The following is a 20,309-nucleotide window of genomic DNA, read 5'->3' on the forward strand; positions in this document are numbered from 1 at the left end:
AATCATCTCCTTTCCTTTTGCTTTTTTTCGTCCAATCTCTTCCTTTTTTTTTTTTTTTTTAAATCAGATTCTCTATCTTCTTCATGCTTGAAGTCCACGTGTAGTTAGGATCCTTCAACTTTCTTTATTCATCAACTTATCCCTTCTATCTTTAGTATCTTGAAAAAGAATCAAACTTGATCTTTATCCTCAAATTGCACCGGTAAAATTTAGATATTTATTTTCTTCAAATCTAACATAAAATTTAAATAACAACAATGAAACCTAAAATCAATAAAAATAAATAAAATTAGACTAAATTTTAAAGTTAAGATGTGATAAAATATATTAAATTATACAAGTCATCACTATTCCAAGCAGTGAAGTAAGATGGTAACACCAAGGATGCAAATGCTTCCAAATTACAAAAGAATCCCAACTTTGTTATAGGACTAATGTCTAGAACTAGGACAAAAAGATTAAATTAATATCGAAAACCTCTTATCAAATGGGAAAAAGATTTATGAACAAGACATGACAAGGGAAAAATTCCTTAATAGTTAGAAGAGGTATATACAGCTCTAAGTAATCAGTGATTTTGGATCCAAATGGATGACAGTATCTGGAAAATCTGTTCTTGGTCCAACAAGGGAGTAATGTATATGCAAGTATGTGGGCAAGGTGCTCAACCAGAACAGTCTCCTCAAGCTGATCGGTGACAACAACTCATCTAGAAGGAATTAATTCAATATTCCAGAATGGGCGAGCCAATGCCAAAAGGTCACAACTCGTTGGAGAGCAACAAATACACTCAATCCTGCCCGTAAAATACCCCATAAGCATAAAATATTATCATTACTTAAAGAGTAAATCATTGTTTGAGAGAGAGAGAGAGAGAGAGAGAGAGAGAGAGAGAGAGAGAGAGAGAGAGAGAGAGTTTTAGTTAGAGAGGGTGGGTGGAGAAAATGAGATCGACGATGGGGGAAGGAGGAGAAAGGGGGGAACAAATTTTGATCGGGTGTTTCAGAGAGGGTCCTGACAAGGGATAAGGGGACAAGGGTTTGGGGTTGGAGTGGGTGGGACAATGATGGGTGGGGGTTGGGGGGGACGACGATGGTTGTGTGGGGACAACAGAGCGAAGGTCAGGTTTTGGGTGTGTGGCGGAGCGGGGACAACACATTCATTGCATGCAGCTCCATGTTTAATTTTGTTAGAGTTCTTATGTGTCTTATTATTATTAGTGGATGTAAAATGAAGTTTCACACTCATCTGGCTCCTAGCCGCACCTTTCCATAAAGTGCCCAATTCTTATGGACCTATTTGCTCAACAACTTGAGAGTTTTATGATACACATTTCATTCTCTAAACGTGATCTTTATAATGCTATTATAATTAATATTAAATATTTGAGTTATTCATGAGACAAGTTCGGCTTCTCCATGTGAGCTCTATTCATTTTAAAGTTTGGTTTGGATAGCAAGAACCTTTCATCTCATCATATTATCGCAATATCTAAATTTCATAAATATAAATACTTTTTAATTTTAAATATTTTAACTTTTTATCTATCCATTACGTAATAATGGATATAATGAACTATTGGAGGAAATTAAACTTTTGGTAAGTATGATAAACGTTAGTTTCTATTCACATGCATGTTGCTTCATGAGACAAGTTCGCTTCTCCATGTGAGCTCTATTCATTCTTAGGTCTAGTTTGGATGACAATAGTGGCGGAACCAAAAATTTATTCAAGGGGGGCCAAATAAAATTAGAATAATATATGTAAAATATTTTTTGTTCTACTTTTATATAATTTTTTTTACGATATATAATAATTTGATAGGAATATTTACAATAAAAAAAATACGTTTAATACAACTTATATATTAAAAAAATATTTGATATGTCAATAACAATATATTATTGAAATAATATAAAGAAATTCATACAAATATATTAAACAAAAAAAATACAGAATGTCTAAAATTGTAACTTGCGTTCTTTTAAACAAACAAAATCATCAAGTATTGAATCTAAATCAAAATTCTTAACTATTTCTCTTTCAATATAAAAATAGAAAAAGGTTAGAAATACTATTAGACTACTAGTTATAGTTAGACTTTTTTTTTTTTTTTTATAATAAAAGTTATGTATTTTATTTTATATGAGATGTGTTTTATTTATTTCATTTTTATATTAGATTAAATTTTATGGAGGGGCCAAAATAATTTTTAGAGAAGGGGCCAATACATGATAAATTAATATTATTTTATTAAATCAAAAAAATTAACACATGATATTTTTTTTTCCAAATTTGTAGGGGGCCATGCCCCCCCCCCCCCCCCCCAACGTGGCTCCGCCAGTGAATGGCAATAACCTCTAATCTCATCTTATTATTTCAATATCTAAATTTCACAAATATAAATATTTTTTAATTTCAAATATTCTACTTTTTCATCTCTCTATTACATAATCATTACTTCATGAGATGGTCCCGGTGCTCACACGAGCTGGCTATGCGCTAGGTCTTTCCTAGCCCCCAGATGAACATTGCAATGCTAGCATCATCCCCATGTGTCACACGATTACAACCGTCGCAACATGGCACATACGTGAGGTGGCTTTGATACCATTTGTTATGAAACTAATAGGTAGAATTCACTCTTGAAAACAGGCTTACAAGGAAAGGGTGCTTAGGGTCAATGTGAGATAGAAACAATTTCAAAACTCTATAAAATATATGAATTCAAATAATTTTATTATTATTTATAAATCAGATCATCTCATCCCATTATCCAAAGAGTCATTAGTCTGTATTTACTTTTTGTTAAATACAAGGTTAGCATGTTTAGTTTGTCCTGATATATGTACAATTGCTTATCTGCTTTTCAATTGAAGTTTTGACTCCGAGTGGTTGTAATATCGAACAACGTTTGCTTCTTCATAATTTCACTAGCATACCATTAAAGACCCCACATCTTGCATAAATCTTGTAAATCCCCTAAAACCTGTTTCTTTTTTCTTTCTCGATGAGAGCAGATCGTGAAGAGTGATTTGGTTCCCTTTATTTGCACTCATCGCCCAAATTTTGAAAGCAGATTGAATTTCTCCAGGTTTGTTTGCAACATTAATTCAGATTTTGATCTTGTATTCGATTTGTTGTCTCATAGGAATTTCAAAGATGAGTTTTTTGACTTGCAATTACACTGAGACAAATTAAGTGGAACTTTGATACAGGAGTTGACGATCTTTGTCGAGTAATTAGTGCTTGTTTGACAGATTTTGTGGTTATACTCGGCCAAAATCATTGATCCTTCTAGAGTTTCAAAGTTGTGAAGTTTTTCTGCGCTCCACCTATTTGACAGATTGTGCTCAGAAAGTTTTGTTGTGTTCTAGCACACACCAGCTTATATTTTTCAACCCTCTAAGTTGCACACATTGCTAGTTGAATATTATGTGAGGAATCGGATATATGTCAAAAGTCAAAATTATTCTTTTGTTCTTCAAAATAATGTAATTTTTTTACATAGCTACTATTTATGTCTTAAATGTTTGAAACCCCCTCTTATTAGATTTTGGATGGTATTATACATTTAGTTTTATATGTTAATTGTTTGATTCAATGAATTTTTGTTTCGGCCTAATGTTTATCTTATGCAATTTAATGATCTATTAGAGGCAGAGGCCACTCTAAAAGGTAGAATTCCGAGAATTATAGGGTCAAAGTTTTCATTTACAACTATCCGATGATCCAGTTTTATAAAACCAATTGTTTGCTTCCATCTTTCAAAAAATTCTACCCTGAGCCCACTCATTTTAAAGGTTTCAAAGCAGAATCAAGTGAAAGTATGAAACCCTAGGCAGAAAATTGGAAGTAGACGATGTAGCAGAGAAAATCAGCTTCTGGGAGACCTTCTGGGACAGATGGCTCAGATTTTTCCTATCGGATGGTCGTCGATTCACGTAAATCCTGTGCAAACCCTTAAGGCTTCTAACAAGGAGCATTATTGTTCTTCGCTATAGCTTTTCTATGCAAATAAAGGATAAACTAGATTTAAATTTTAATCTTATTTGGATCTTAGGGTATCAGAAGGTAGCTTCAGGGAAGTCTCGTCTCTCCTCTCTGATTTTCACCCAGGTACAGTACTCCCTCTCAATGTTTGCTTTCTACATTCCATTACCAATTATAATAATGTTTTATTTTTCTGTATGCATTAAGGGTTTATGCATATGATACATGTAGATAGTGGCTCCTAATTTCTAAGAAAATCTGAACCTTTTTTTTAAAAAATTTTGCGGCTGATTTTTTGAAGTGGTGGATGCAGGAGCAAAATTTTTTGCATTTTGTTTTTCTAGTTATAGACTTTATTTCTCTGAGGGTTTTTTTTATTTTTTATTTTATTTTTTATTCTTTTTAACGTAGAAATATATAGTATATAACTCTCTTACCTGCATTATATTGATTGCCAGTTATTTGGCTAGATGGTTAAATCTTTATTTTAATCTATTTTTCTTCTTTCTTTCCTGATTGATGCGGGCAACAGGTTAATACCCATTTCCCATGGACAATAAAAGATTGTTGCTTTGACTAAATTGGATACAGGTTGATCTAGGTCAACAGATGGATTGATGATTGGATTCATATTGTAACTTTAGTTGCATAAGATTAAAAAATTAAAAATTAAATTAAAAAAAATAAAAAATTGTTTGATTTAGTCCTCAGAAACTTGAATGGTGTTACCGGAGATGCACTAAGTTTGACTTGTGGAAGATTGGATATGGACTAGACCACTTCAGGTATTCTATGTTTTAAAACCTTAGGAGAGAAATTTTGGCTATTCAATTGAGGTGTTATAGTTCTTTGCTTTAATTCTATGATATTGCAAATAGTAGTAGTGGTGTTACATGCAAGTGATTACTCATATCATTTTTGTCAAGTGGCTACCTTTGTATTTTCTATTGATGGATTTGCATTGTTTACTACAGGCTGTGATTCAATTAATTGAAACTGTATGCACAGTTCTGTCAATCTCAAAGGAGGATCCTGATAGAATTGCTATTTTCGCTGTTGCTGTTGGGTTTGTTTCTCTGATACTAGGGGAATTAGGTAGCTGACCATATTCTAAATATTTTTTTTTTCAAGCTACTATATACTTCGCATCTGTTTTCAATTGTTAGATATTTAGTCCTGTTGTGTTGTAGGTCGAAGACGTAGTTGAGTGGGTTTGTTAAAAATCTACATGGTTGGATCTTCTACCATGATACTTCTCTGGCTTGCTTGTCTTTTTAAGAGCAATTTTATGTTAGAGGTAAGAAGGTTTTTTTCTAACCAATGTTGGTTATTATCGAGAACTTTAAGAAGCAATCAAGAATGTTGAACGTTGAAAGAATCAAGGAAAAAAACAGATAAAGAAAAAAGAATTGAGCCAAAATCGGTAGAGCAACAAGATTGAGTGACCTTTAAAAATTAGTTTTTCTTTTATATGACAGGATGGAGTTATTAATTCAGAACCTGGAGTAATATATAAAATAGTTAAGAGGTCCTATCATTTGCATACATATCTGAGCTCATTATGGCCATTGCATCCCATAAACAGTGTCCTAAGTTTAGTTGTTAGCAATGCACTAATGCTATGTAGGTCTCCAACTCTTTTACTTAGGAGATTTAGTACAAGAAATTATGATATTTAACTATACTGCTTTAACTTTGAGACTAGAAGTCTTGTCATATGTTTGCTTTTCAAATATACTTCTTGTGAGTATTAGAAAACATCTCATTACCTGAATTTAGGGGTAAATAAAGTAGTTGAAGCATCACCAGTCATTGGATGCCACATAAACTAAATTTATACTTTTGCTCAGTCAACTTAACCCTAGTGTTCACTAAAACAAAACCCCTTAACCACAATGTTCTAGTTTGATTGGCCTTTAAATGGAAGTAGTTAAATTGAAATCAGTTATTTTGTAGTTATCCATATTGTGCCATACAAACACCATAACATGAGCAAGCCAAGTCTCCCTTAGCTTAATAGATTTCTTTGGCTCTTGATCTCCTCCCCAAGTTTCACATTCTTTAATTTTGTAACTCCATGAATATCTGTTACTCAACAAACATTTGAAAAAATTGCCAATGGGTCGGGCTTTGTATGTTTCCGAATATCTGTTTCAAATGTGCACGTTGTAGCTCTGTGATGTCATTGTGGTAGTATGTATAAATGACAGTAGTTATACTCTGATTAAATATGGGCCATAATATACGTGTCTGTAAAAAAGAGATGTGCTGCATGCTGTGAAGCTGCTAAGATGAGTGCAATTAGTAATAGTACATAATATAATCAAACTTGTGATTTATCACTTCTATCCTGTGGAAAGATTGTCTCATCTGTCTAGGCATCAATAAAGTCACATACACGGCCCGTTGGGATGTTGAGCTAAGTTGAGATGAGTTAAGTTTTTTGTGAATGGTAGTAAGTTGATATGGTGGAGTGAGTTTTGCGAGACCCACCTAAAATGAGTTTAGATGTATTTGAATGTTAAAATAAATTTTGATGTATTTATGAGAAATTGAAAAAGTTGTGAGTCCCACGTGTAAAGAGGTTGAGTTGAAAAAGGTTGTGGGTCCCACATATAAAGAGGTTTTAAGTTGAGATGAGTTTAGTGATTTGAGAGTTGGTTGCTTGAATATTAGACTCAAGTTAAAATTAAACTAAACTAGTTGAACTCAGTTCAGTCCAACTTCCAACCAGGACTATATGCAGTTGTAGAGTACAATCTCCAAAAATGACTATGTCTATGGTTGGTGGAAACAGTTAGTTACTGTGGAACTTCGATTGTTATTTCTGTTGACATGCCCTGATTCTGTTTGTGATTTCTGAGTAGGTTATCCGAGATCCAAGTAAATGGGAAACAAAGAAGTTGGAACTTCTGGAGACTTCTCTTGTTCTATTTGGTGAGTTCTAATCTATAATGTTGATTATAAAATCATTACTAATGGTTATTTGACATCTAAACTGCAAGTTTAATCTCCTCTGTTGAACTTTTCGAGGGTTTCTGGTACAAGTATTTACAATTGGCACAACAACATCTCTTATAGGTAACATGTGCCCTCCCAAAAGGGCCTCTTAACTGATGCTTGTAACTACAAGTAACTCTCCATGTCAACGGCTAAAGTTTTTTGGGTGCGTCATAATCCACACAACTCACGAAAGATTTGATTTTGTAGTTTTAGTTCATTGATTAACTGGCTGAGATCCATCCTTAAGAAAGAATGTTGTAATTCCACACTCGCGCTCTGTAAAATAGCATATCGATCAATATAATAATTATTAAAATTTAAAATAGAATATTATGGTTAAGTTAGTAGTAAAAATAAGAATCAGTCCTCTTATATTTCTTAATGATGTCCTTTGTTTATTTTTTGTGGGGTTAAGTGTAGTTATATATGGTTGTGACTTCTGTGTGTACGAGACTGCAACTCATTGCGACAAAAAAAAAAAAAAAAATCTCATGAAGAGCTTAGCCTCATCCTAAGTGAAGAGCCACAATACAAGCGGAAGCTTCCACAGATCGATGACAACCAACGCTATATATACAAACCGAATATTCGAAGCATAAAGTGAATGACAACAGATTATATGATGTCGCAGAAGCATCCACACGCTATTTTTCTTATGAGTTAATGCAGGTATGTACAACTAATATATATTAATATAATCTCACTATTTTAAGTCTTTAAAAAAAAATTATATAGTGAATTTTCTTTCTTTTAAATAGTTGCACGAGACGACTTTCATGCTCTAATATTTAGCATTACTCTTTTAACAAATTGGGCACTATAGAAAATATGTTCTGTATGGATAGATAAGGGAAGGGGGCAGTACGTATGAAAAATGGGATAAAATGTAATTGAATTTTTCTTCCATAAATTACCATATTTTCTCTATTTGACTTATAAACTTAAATTCCCTATAATCTTGGACTTCATGTTTTAGTTCCTTATTTTTCCAAGTCTCAAAAACTAAGATTTATTAGAATGAAGTGATAGTTTATGTAAGGGTGGGCGGCGGGGCATGGCACCGCATCCATCTGCCCTCCACCACCTTGCTCTGTCTGGGCAGCTCGGACAACTCTGCTGTTGGATGCGGGGGTAGGGTGCCCTACCTACATCCTTGAAAGGTAGTGGGGTTGGGGGGGCGGGCTGGGCCCAAGTCCACCTCACCCCCATAAGACCTTGCCTCCTAACCCACCCCTACAACACAACCCAAAATATTTATAATTATATATATATATATATATATATTAATAAAATGACATCGTTTTGGAGTTAGGTTTATTAACTTAAACTTAAGCCCCCTTTCTTTTCTTGCTCTCTCTCTTTCCTTTTTGGTCCTTTCCTCCCCCTTTCTCGGTCACTATCTCTATCTCAGTCTCCCTCTCGCCGTTGCGCCTCCTCCTCCTCCACTTTTTCTTCTTCTCCTTAAAGGATGAATAGTAATGTAAACCCATGGTCATGAATGGCCGTGGGTTTGCGAAAGGAACCACAACCATGGATTTGATTCTTTGTAGAGTTTTGAACTCATATTTGTTAGGCTGCATTTGGATTCTGAGGTAATCTTAAATTATCTAAGTTGATTTATAAATAGTAGTATTTTGTGTATCCTATTAAGATGTATTTGGATGTAAATAGGTCAAGATATGTGTTTGAATGTATGAAGTGGGTTGAGATAAGTTTTAACTTTTATGAGAAGTTGAAAAGGTAATGGGTCTCATTAATGATTGATTTGAGATGAGTTGAAGTGATTTTTTGGGATGCTTAAGTTTATTAGTTTAGGATTTTTTTTTTCCAATTTATTGTAATTTGTAATTTGGATTTTTTTTTAAGTGTTTTCAATTGTGACAGTTGTTTATTTAACTGGGTGGGCGGTGGATAGAGGGGCAGACAGAGCAGGGTCCAATTCAACCCCGATGTTCGGATGGGGGACTCCGTCCAATGTGGAGTTGGATTCCGGGAGGCAAACCGCCCCCGAACTGCCAGGGGCAGGGTGCGGGAAGCGCACACCCTCACCCCTAAGTTCATACTAGAGAAATTATAAATAATCTAAAAATAAAAAAGGAAGATGTTACCAAGGTAGACACGTGGGTGCACTTTATAGGATGGCACATTAGGCCAGTGGATGATTGGGGCTAGGGCTATGCAAAAAACAGAGTAGCTCGACCCGTCCGTGAGACCCACTCCGACCCGCACCGAAAAATACGGTTTTAACCACTACACGGGTTCGACCCATACAACCCGATAACCTAGTATAAAATCTGCAGCTGAAATCCTCGCCCCCCTCCTAGAGTCTTCTCACTTCTCTTCAGATTTCACCTTATCGCCTAGGCTTTCCTTGAGCTTCTAGAAGCTGAGTTGAACGGCCGATTTCTATGGTGGAGCCAATTGTGATGATTTTACAATCTGCAAATTTCCACCGATTTTGTATACTATTGGTTTTCTGTTCTAAAGTCTTAAAAGTCTTTGGGTGGCAATGAATATGGACAGGGCTGTCATGATTGTGGATGAGAAATTCTGCTTCCTTGAAGAGACCCTTCTCACAGTCTAGAAGACCTCAGTCTTCTTCCTCGGTGACGGTTTCATCGTGTATGATCCACAAGGGGTGCTTTATTCCAATTTGACTTGTACGACCCCAATTCCAAACCCAAAGACGAACTCGTTCTCATGGATTCCTCCGGAAAATGCCTCATCACTCTTCTTCGAAAGGTTTGGGAGCAGCCCAAGTGGGGAGTATGGCTTGATAGAATAGGAGTGTTGAAGACGGGGGTATGTGTTTGGGGGTTAAGAATGCGAGGAAAAATGGAAACGAAATGAAATTGGGTATCTTGAAAGAGGATATTTGACAGTAATTGAGACTTAAACAGTGATGAATTGGAGAAAAAGGAGGGTTGAAGACGGGGTGGGTATGCGTTTGGGGGGCGAGAATCTGAAGAGGCGAAAAAAACACGGGTTGACCCGCTCAATAATGTGTAGGTCGGATTGATTCCGCCTAACTTATCCAGAAGCACGGGTCAGGTCGGGTCCAAATTCTAAACGGGTTGCACCCCTAATTGGGGCCTCAGCGATCTTATCTAACCAACGGCCCATTAATATTTAAACGGCCGGCTTCTCACGCACCTTCAAATTCAAGTATAAAACCTCTTTTTATTTTTAAGTTTAATAATTTGGAAATGCATTTTTTTTTTAACATGGAAATGCATGTTTGAAGACGACGGTTGTAATTATTCTATAACAAATGCATTTCCAAATTATTAAAACTTACGGGTGGGAGTAGTAGTCAACTTAGTAGGACATTTGTTACTGTCACATTGTCAACATTGAACAACAGATTCTTAATACATTGAGAATATATAATTATTGTTAGTAATTAACAATTGCCAATTAATTAATTAATTAAGAAATCAAGTCGAAGAAAATCCGTAACTCCCATGAACTAATGTACTGCAAACCCTACATATATAAGAAGTTGATAGACAACAAACAATTAATACTAATTAATTATGAAAATGGAGGTGCATTGACTTCCCATGCACGTTTGTTACCTGTATATTAGTTTATCTAATTAATTCAAATAAGAACATAATTAATTGTGGAGTAGAGTATGGTAGAAAAAATCATGTGCTTATGATCATCTTCTCTTTGGTCTCACTAGATCAGTTATAATGATCAAAGGAAATGCAGATACATAAACTTAGGGGAAGTTTGGCACTACAAAAAAAATCGTTTTTTAATTTTTTCAATGGGAGCTTCGTGGAAAAAAGCATGTTTTTTGTAGGAAAAACGATGTATTCACAAATTTCTCTCGTGAGAGTCTCGTGGGATATAAGTCGCCGCAAAAAGTATTATATCCCATGAAAATTCTAATTCATGAGAAATAAATGCTTTTCTACACGGTACATTCCATGGCAAGAGCCTTCCACCACTCGCAGCAAAAACCAATTTAATTTCCTTATGATTTGTGAGAATGGGATGAGATTAGAATTTTGTGAATAATAGCAAGATAGCTTGTGAATAATAGTAAGATAGTTTGAGTTGAGTATTTTTTAGATTTTGAAAAATGAGAGAGAAAAAGTTGAATAAAAAATATAATAAAGTTAAAATATTGTAAAAATATAGTTTTGTAATATTATTTTTATTTAGGGATTTGAAAAAATTGGAATTGTTTTTTTTGTTTTTTATTTGAAAGTTTGAAAAAGTTGTAATGACTAGTTTGAAAATTTTATATTTAAATTATGTTTGAAAATAAGATCAGATGAAAATTTTATATCTCTTCTTATACTCCAAACATGCGCCCTTAATCCAAAACGACTGGTCAGAGCTATAAGAGAAGTTTCTTGAAATCATTATAAAGGGTAAAATCTTCTCCCTTTTAGAATTCTATTCACCACTCTGCCATCTTGAATATCATAAAACTCAATCATTCAGGACCCACTCTTTATTTCCACACCCGTTTTCCATCAAACCTTAGTATATATGCAAGTTCCTGATGACTCCTCTTCAATGGATCGTCTGGTTATCGAAACATGATATAAATATCAATCATACAAACAGCTGGCCATGGTTGACTTACATAAAATTATGGTTGACGTGAATATAATAAGATTATATAATCAATCTATGCATAATATTTTCAACTGCAGAACACAAATTATATTAATATTATTAATGAATTCCATAAATTTCAGTGATGTGCAGAGCACGATGATCAATGCGAATTGGATGATCAAGACGTACGTACCTAGCTAGCTAGCTAGCTAGTTGACATCGTCGGGTCGTGCTGACCTATAATATTCCTTTCGGTATGCATATACCAACATGTGATCGATTTATTCCTTGGACGCCGGCCTAATTCTGAAATTACGTACCCCTTTTTTACGTACTTATTCACTTGTATTCTTCTGGAGTATGATTTTGATCATTTCCTGGTGATCTTTTCTACAGCATCATGATCACCGTAGCGGCCATCTGGCCTACAGCTCTCCATCCTATATATATTGGACTCCTCCACAAACGCATGAGTGCGTAGAAAAAAGAGAGAATTAAAGAGACATGGCAGCCAACAAAACTCCTAGACATCCACTCTCATACCATCATGTTTTCATGATGCTTCTCACTCTTCTATTCATGTCGACGCTTCAAGCAGTCTTAGCCACCACCAATACCAGCCAAACCTACGAAAAATACATCATCACATCCTGCAATTCAACCACATATCCACAATTATGCTACTCGTCCCTCTCCCCCTATGCCTCCAAAATCAAAGCAAATCCCAAAAAGCTTTGCAAAACCAGCCTTTCTGTAGGCCTAGAAGCTGCACAGAATGCATCCTCCATAGTATCGAAGCAACTGAAGCAGAAGGGATCATTGACGAGTTCTGAAACTGCAGTTATTAAGGACTGCGTCGTGAACATTAAAAAATCCATTGATGAGCTCCGAGAATCCCTGGATGCCATGGACAAATTAAGCGGTTGGGATAAGGAATTCCAGATGTCCAACATTAAGACTTGGGTTAGCGCGGCCTTAACGGATGAGAATACGTGCTTGGATGGGTTTGAGGAAGGCCAAGAAATAAGCGAAAAGGTGAAGAACAAGGTCAGAAAACGTATATTGGAAGTTGCCAGGCTGACAAGCAATGCCTTGTATCTCATCAACAACCTTAATTACTAGTTCAAAGTAACCCTAGTATACTACTCTTGCATGCATGATTCAGGTCCTTTAATGGGACAAGTAGCATAGTACTGTCACGGAATAATAACGAGAGCTTATATATGTAATGCGCGTACGCTCGAAATGCTTAGATCATCAGTTTCTATCTGTACAAATTCTGAGACTTCGATTGAAAATAAGAGAGACTCTATGTGAGTCATATACATGTATAAAATCATGTCAGCCGTACATAGTTATTTTGCAAGGAAAATGACCTGTTAGTACTGTTGAAAAAAGAAAATGAAAAATCTTACATGTTAAGTTGATCTCCTCTAGAGATAAAAATTAGAAACTTGGAGTTTATAACTTTATTTTCTTTTTCTTTTTTAAGTTATCTAGCTATACTAGTTGCCAACCCATGGAATTCTTAAGGCATGCATTTGGTGATCAGGAGTATATATAGTTGTATTAATTAGTTATATATATATATATACAGATATATGTATGCAGTATTTTTATTAAATTAAATTGTCTATTTAGATTAATGAATATAAAATGATGAATGCTTTTATTCTATTCATTGATCAGTTTACACAAACAAAAAGTCCGTAAATTAATCTAAATCCAGGTACACCAAGATCCTTCATTTAGCAATTATATATTGAGGGTCAACCCAATTGTCATTTGCTTCCATATATACATGGGCTTTTCCACAGAAACCCTACCTGCCCGTTTGATCTATCCTGTCTCACCCTATCCTAACCTTTCCTCATTTGTTCTCCCCATGAGTCTCCTTAATTTAATTTGCTCCCTTTTCTCTATTCATTTTTCACCGGCCGGTTCAAGTACCTATACCTAGCTCCTCCGGTCGAGAGGTTATGGCTCGTCGGAGCCATGCATGGGAGGGGGAGCGACCCTCCCTCTAATTCCCTTCCTGTTGCTGCCGGCTCAATAATATGAGTAGTATTATGTTGATCACTTCCATGATTTCATCTTTCTGTAACACACCCCAAAAGGATTAAAAGGATAATCTCACTTTGAAGTACCTTCGCAAAGAAGAAGATAGGAGAAGCTACAAGTTTGGACTTTTTTAAACTGTTTGGATGATTTCTCAAAACAACAAAAAAATAATAAAACAACAATCTCTAATTAACGCTATGGGCTCATGCACTAATTAATACAACTTAAAGTCCAACTAATATTCTAAAGGCTGAAGTGCAAGATAAAAAAATAAAAATAAAAAGATAACTGCAGCCCATGAGCCACATGGGCTGAACTCTCAAGCGGGTTTGTTACACTTTTATCTGTGATTCTGTAGGATAACGGCATGCATGTAGATTCTTACGAAAAAAAATACTATCATTTATTGTCGTATTAGTAGATAATGAAATGATGTGAGAAGGATTAATAAAATTCTTCCTCCCAAAAACCTGACTTACTATTGAGGCTGGCCGTTGCCATAGAGAGATCAGGAATCATTGACCTGTTGACATGATCTGGCTGTTAATAAGTCTACAAGTGGATGTGCTTTATAGGATGCCACGTGGGAAGACTGTACTCTTGGAATATCCGTGCCGCTTATCTTATTGATCACCTCCTGACCGTATATTTATTCATAGCTGCTTTGGATATTTAAAATATTTATAAATAATAGTAAAATAATTTATAAATAATAGTAAAATGATTTGAGTTAATATATTTTATTAGGTTTTGAGAATATAGAGAAAAAAAGTTGAATAAAAATATTATAAAGTTAAAAAATTATAATTTTTTAATGTAATTTTTTTTTAAAATTTGAAAAACTTTTATTATTTTTTGTGTTTCATTTAGAAGTTTGAGAAAGTTGTAATGATTAGATAAAAAGATTAAAAATTTAAAATTAAAATGCATTTTGCATTTGAATGATATTTGAAAATTAAATATCTGATAATACCTCATAATACTTAACTTCCAAACTAGGTCTAGTTTTCTTATTAAATATCAAAGAAACTACATATAGTTGAACAAACTAAAATCTTGTACTTTCCTTTTTCAAAATATTTACATGCAAACATTTCTTTTGAGATTTTATTTTAGGCATGTTGAAGAAATGAGTTATGACCTAGAAATTGATGATAGCTTATCACTAGCTTAGACCCATATCAATATGTCTCACAGATCAAGAGTAAGCCCATTTTCAAAAGAGCGGAAAAACCTCAAAGCCTAATTCTCTCTCTCTCTCTCAAAGCCCATCCCCCAAAACATGGGTTTCACTACTCTTTATTGAACAAAATTAATGGGCTTTGTCACTTATCACTTCCCTAACAAGATTATTAAAGTTATCCGGACGGAGACTCATTAGTACTTGTTATCTCTTTCAATTATTTAAATTGACTTGATTAAACCTAAATTTGATAGATGCCGAGCTTAATTTTTATATAAATTTTTATATGTATATTATATTGAGCAAAGAATAATAATTTGAAGAAGGAAACCTACATATACAATGTAGATTTCACTCAACTTGGGAGGGAATCTAGAGTGATTTGTGCTTTATGAGAGGACGTTTGACCCAATCCAAGCTGGGGTCTGCTTATGTTACAGATGGCTGGACGGAAAGCAAGCGATGTGGATGAATCGTGCCAAGTAAAGCAGATTTTTTGGACATCGGAGCAAGGCCTCTTACCAGATGATGTCAAAGAGAATTTTCCTGTACAGACTGCCACAACAAATTAGCCTATACGTATTGCTGAAATACACAACGAAGCTAAAATTTTAGAGTTAAAAAGGGAAACCTCATAGAGAGAGTAATAATGGTACTTGAAATTATAAAATGAAGAGAATCCTTATGATCCACACCAAACAATTATAATGATTGAAGTTTCCAAACGCTAACGTTATTCCATTTTTTTTTTCTTTTTTGTCAAACCTGGAGGAATCCCTAAAGAAGTAGCTGTTTTGGGTATACAATGGTGAGGTTTTTATCTGAATAGGCTGTGATACTGACATAAATTAAATTTAGTTTCTCATTATAATCACTTTGATGTTTAGTTGATTTCTCAAGTACCATGTAACATCAATATATTCTTTTCTTTGTCAAAACAGAATTCCACGGCATACTACGTACTTTATACAAAGTTGTTTGAATCATAGATGATATTAGGACAACACAATAAAACAGAATCTTCTTAAGAAATTGTCTTAGATAAGGAATTTTCTTGGTTAATTATCCCATTTATTAGTCCATTCCTGTAAGGGAAAAGGGCCTAAGCCCAATGGTCCAATCCAGAATAACCCTAGACCAAAGTACGTTGGGGGGCCTAGGGCAACCCAAAGTCTAGGGCCACCCGACGGCCAACACGGGGATCCGAGGTAGGAGGGACTCGGCCCACCCTTATAGTGTTCCCATCCATCAGAAGGGCTCACAGGTCGGGGTCCTAAGGTGGTCAAGAAACCTATTACGGCTATGACCACCCAAGGCCTCAGTGAGGAACTAAGACCTGACAAAAGGTACAAGAATAGATGACTAGGTATAGTGCCGACAACGAAGACATGTCTGGTTATGGGCGCATCCAATCAAGGACACGCCGCATTTAAGGCATGTCAGGAGACACAAACACGTGACGGCGAACCCCTAGGACGATGCGAACTAGGCATGGCATTGCATCGCAGTGGCAGGGAGGTGACATGTCTGACTTGGCACGACTTGACACCCCAAGATCTCCCCCAACAGCAGAGCCCAAGCCGAGTATAAAAACCTCGGTTTCACCCATAGGAAAATGTCTGATTCACTTTTCACTTCTACATACTCATTCACTAAGTGTTCTCGATTAACTTTAGCATCGGAGAATTTACAAACTCTACCAGAGTCCACTCTTCACTCTTCTTGTAGGTGCCAAATGCGCGGGCCTTCGTGGAGCTGCTCGGGCTATGAAACACTACGTCAACAATTCCATAGACTAGTGATCTTAGTCTTGGTTTGGTTTGACATCTAATTATTATAACTTTTTCAAATTATTATACAAAATATAATAAATAATTTAACTTTTTCAAATCCTAAAATAAAGATAATATTAAAAAATTATATTCTAACAATATTTTATTCAACTTTCAACTTTAAACTCATCTTATCTCTATAACCAAACCTGGCCTAAAATTATTAAGTATTCAGCTTTTCACTTATTATTATTATTATTATTGTTTGTTGTTGTTGTTGTCGTCGTCCTTGTCCTCATCATGGTAGCTATTGAAGCAAATTAGATTTTAGCGACAGACTACAGTAAGAATCCACAACTCTCTTCAATTTTCCTCATCATTTTTCTTCTTCAATTGATCATTCTATTTTTTATTTTTTAATCTTTTCATTTTTTGAAGTAGGAGTAAGTGAATCATATATATACGACAAGGAGGAAAAAACCCATACAAAATGAGGATACAGCCCCTGAAAAAACATCCTATGACACCAACCAGCCCGTAAAAACATGAGTGAAACTATGGTGTAGTTACTCGGATAGTAAGATGAAATGAGATGGTTTTAAATAAAAGTTGAAAGTTGAATAAAATATTATTAGATTATTATTTTTTAATATTATTATTTTTTTGAAATTTGAAAGTTGAATTGTTTATTATATATATTTTATATAGAAATTTAGAAAAATTATAATGATGAAATAAAATTATACCGTTTTGGTATCCAAACTAAGCCTAAAACAGTAAGAGCTACTAGCAAGAAAAAAATCAACTGAATGCCTTGCCTTATCATTCATAGTACTATTCATGTTAAGCGTGATATTAAGTAGTTTCAACATTTAGAAATTAAAGAATAAATGCTTATAATGACACTTCCATGGAAAGTATAACAAATGCTGTTAATGACATGACTTTTAATAGAAAGCTGATTAATTGTGAGTTTCAATTGCCTGATGTTCTTCTTTCTTCATCCAAGCAGGATTTGAAGTCGATCTTCAAATCAGCAGTTATTTATATGTACGTGACAAAGGTGAGGTTTCTATCTATAAATTAATGACCTAGAATTGGATGGGTAGTGTCTGATAATGATTATCCGAGTAGAGGATAATAACCGATCCAAGTGTCTAGTACCCAATGATGGATCCCTTGGTAATTTTGTATTCGAAACCTCGTTTATAACAAGCCTAGCTCGATTATGAGCAAACTCTTCACCCTTAGCCATAGGATAGCTCAAGAACATCGACAAGCTGGCACATGATATATATATATATATAGAATCGAGCTCAACTCAATTTAAAGTTAGCTACCCTAGACATTTAAGCCTAGAGGTTTATAAAGGACTGCTCAAACGGGCCGGGTAAACCCGGAATCCGGGTAAACCGGAATCCGGTTCCGGTTTTCGGACCGGATCAAATCCGGGCCGAAATCCAGATTTAGAAAACCATATCAATCCGGACCGGGTACCGGATTTTAAACCCGGGTCCGGGTTTAAAACCCGGTATCCGGGTTTTATAAAATGAAAAGCCTTTCATGTAGCCCTAGCCGCCCCCCCCAAAAAATCGTCTTCCCCCCCAGACTTCACTCCTCCCTCTCTCTCTCTCTCTCTGTGCTTTGCGTCTCTCATCTGCTCTAGCCCTAGTTTCCTTTCTCTCATCTGCTCTCTCTCTCTCTCTCTCTCTCTCTCTCTCTCTCTCTCTCTCTCTCTCTCTCTCTCTCTCTCTCTCTCTGTGCTTTGCGTCTGTGTCTACGATGCCCTAGCCCCCGAAATCACTCTCATCTGCTCTATATCTCAGTATGCTATCTGTGATGCCGAATGGTGGAAGTGCTTTAGGATCCAAGAGATTAGAATGTATTTCCGTTTGGGTAAGTTTTCTTTCTCCCTCTGTTGTGTTCTCTCTTTGTTGGGTTTTTTTTTTTTTTTTGTTGAGAATGTTTGAATGTTTGAGGATTATTTTTATGCGTTAGATCCGTTTGAATGTTTGAGGAGTATTCTGTTTAGATCTGTATAGCTGCAAAATGGTAGAGCCGTGGGTTATTATTATTTGGAAGAATGGGTTTAGATCTGAAGAATGGGTTTCTCTGTCTGTCTTTTCGTTGGTCTCTCTGCTTCATGTTCATGGGTTCCCGACTCCCAGGATTCATTCCAGTTCCCGGTTCGCCATTCCCAGTTGAGGTATTCTCGAGACCCCCTCAACGAATTCCTTATCTTAATCTTCCACCGTCAAGTTCTTACTCCATAGTTGCTTCTTCTGAGAACATTTCGAGCTCTGGAAAAGGATCACCGTCACTTAATGCTGTCAAGGAGGAACTCACCTATGTACTTATCTACCCATTTATATGTTTGTGTGCGTGGTTTGTGTTATACGAAATTTATGGCCAACTTTTGGTCTGAAGGTGTTTTGTTTTTCAGTTTCCTTATTGTTTTTATTTTGCTTTGAGGAGGTTTCCAAGTTTAGTGCTTTTCTATACTTCCAGGGCAGTTGGTAGTGGCATCATTGCTCAGCCGGAATATCAAATCTCGGCTATTACTACGAGAACCTGAGAAAGCAATCACCTTGTTCATATGATTTTATACCTTACAAAGTAAGCACTAATAAGGAAAGTATTTGAATATAAATTTTATACCTTACAAATATATATTTGCCGAATGCTCATATTCATATGATTTCCAATGTCAAAGTTTTTTTAGGAATTCACATATTCTGTACACTTTCTTTGGTGGTTCTTTGAGGATTTCTATTACAAATAAGAGCAGTACATATATAACATACACCATATGTTTGGTGTAATGTGTTGGTGAAATTACTTTTTCTTGCTTGACATAACCTGCTTTTTATTTTTATGAGTAAACAATAAATCATGGATTCACAATTCTTGAGTTGGTTTCACTCTAGGCCAGAGAATTATCTTCTTCTAGGCAGTTTGAACCAATTTTTAAATCTAATCCTGTTTTAGCATGTTTGGTCCTGTTTTTTGTGCCAATATAATCTATTATCACTTCATTACCCATTTGTAATATGGGCATGATGGATTGAGGATCATGCTCATATTACAACAGCCTCATCAGCTTCAAGGAGTGGTAATCTTATTAGTAGTAAATTAGCTAATTAATACTATGTAATTCAAGCCTCTTAAGACTACTAACTTTCTTTGCATACAAATTGTGCAGGATCTCTCTCAATCAGATCCCTCGGAAGTTGCTACTTGTTGGATTTATTTTGTAATTCATACCTTGTAGTTTTGTATTTTGTATTATAATGTAATGTGTAAATAATAAAATAATGTAATATGTAGTCATGGATTGGATGCATTTTATTTTTGCATTTTTATATATTTTTATTATTTTGGAAAATGTTAGTATTATGCTTTTTAATGAGTTAGAAAACTTTTTATATAATATGGCTTTGATAAAAATTATGATTTTCAACACTTTTTTTAATATTTTAAAATATAGGATAATCATGCTTCTCAATATTTTCATATAAATATAGGCTTTTAAAAAAAGAGTATGATTTTCAATTTTTTTTTTTAAATTTCTATAATAAATATAGGTTTTTACATAAAAGAGAATCATTCTTTTTAACATTGATTTTTCTTAAAAAATCTTTAATATAATATAGGTTTTTATTTAAAAAATAATTATGCTTTTAAAGCCCCACAAAAAAAAAAAAAAAAAAACCCGG

At 34.9% G+C, this 20,309-nt stretch overlaps 1 protein-coding gene, 1 long non-coding RNA gene and 1 pseudogene across 2 annotated transcripts; all 3 read left to right on the forward strand.

The window, feature by feature from the left end:
- Positions 1-3,862: 3,862 nt before the first annotated feature.
- LOC122311367 lies at positions 3,863-7,324 on the forward strand (annotated as a pseudogene).
- Positions 7,325-12,093: 4,769 nt separating this feature from the next.
- LOC122311366 (pectinesterase inhibitor 4-like) lies at positions 12,094-12,896 on the forward strand. Its single transcript, XM_043125915.1, has one exon. It carries the CDS (start codon positions 12,133-12,135, stop codon positions 12,697-12,699), a length of 567 nt encoding a protein of 188 aa, XP_042981849.1. The 5' UTR covers positions 12,094-12,132; the 3' UTR covers positions 12,700-12,896.
- A 5,410-nt stretch (positions 12,897-18,306) lies between these two features.
- Positions 18,307-19,899, forward strand: LOC122311368. Its single transcript, XR_006242769.1, has 3 exons — positions 18,307-18,489; positions 19,102-19,209; positions 19,796-19,899. It is a non-coding gene; the product is annotated as an uncharacterized LOC122311368 (long non-coding RNA).
- The last annotated feature ends 410 nt before the right edge of the window (positions 19,900-20,309 follow it).

Source organism: Carya illinoinensis, chromosome 5 (genome assembly GCF_018687715.1).
Source record: "Carya illinoinensis cultivar Pawnee chromosome 5, C.illinoinensisPawnee_v1, whole genome shotgun sequence".
In the NCBI taxonomy this organism is placed as follows: Eukaryota; Viridiplantae; Streptophyta; class Magnoliopsida; order Fagales; family Juglandaceae; genus Carya; species Carya illinoinensis.

What these genes read in the sequence shown, in the direction of transcription:
- LOC122311366 (XM_043125915.1), top strand. Translation starts at nt 12,133, where the DNA reads ATGATGCTTCTCACTCTTCTATTCATGTCGACGCTTCAAGCAGTCTTA.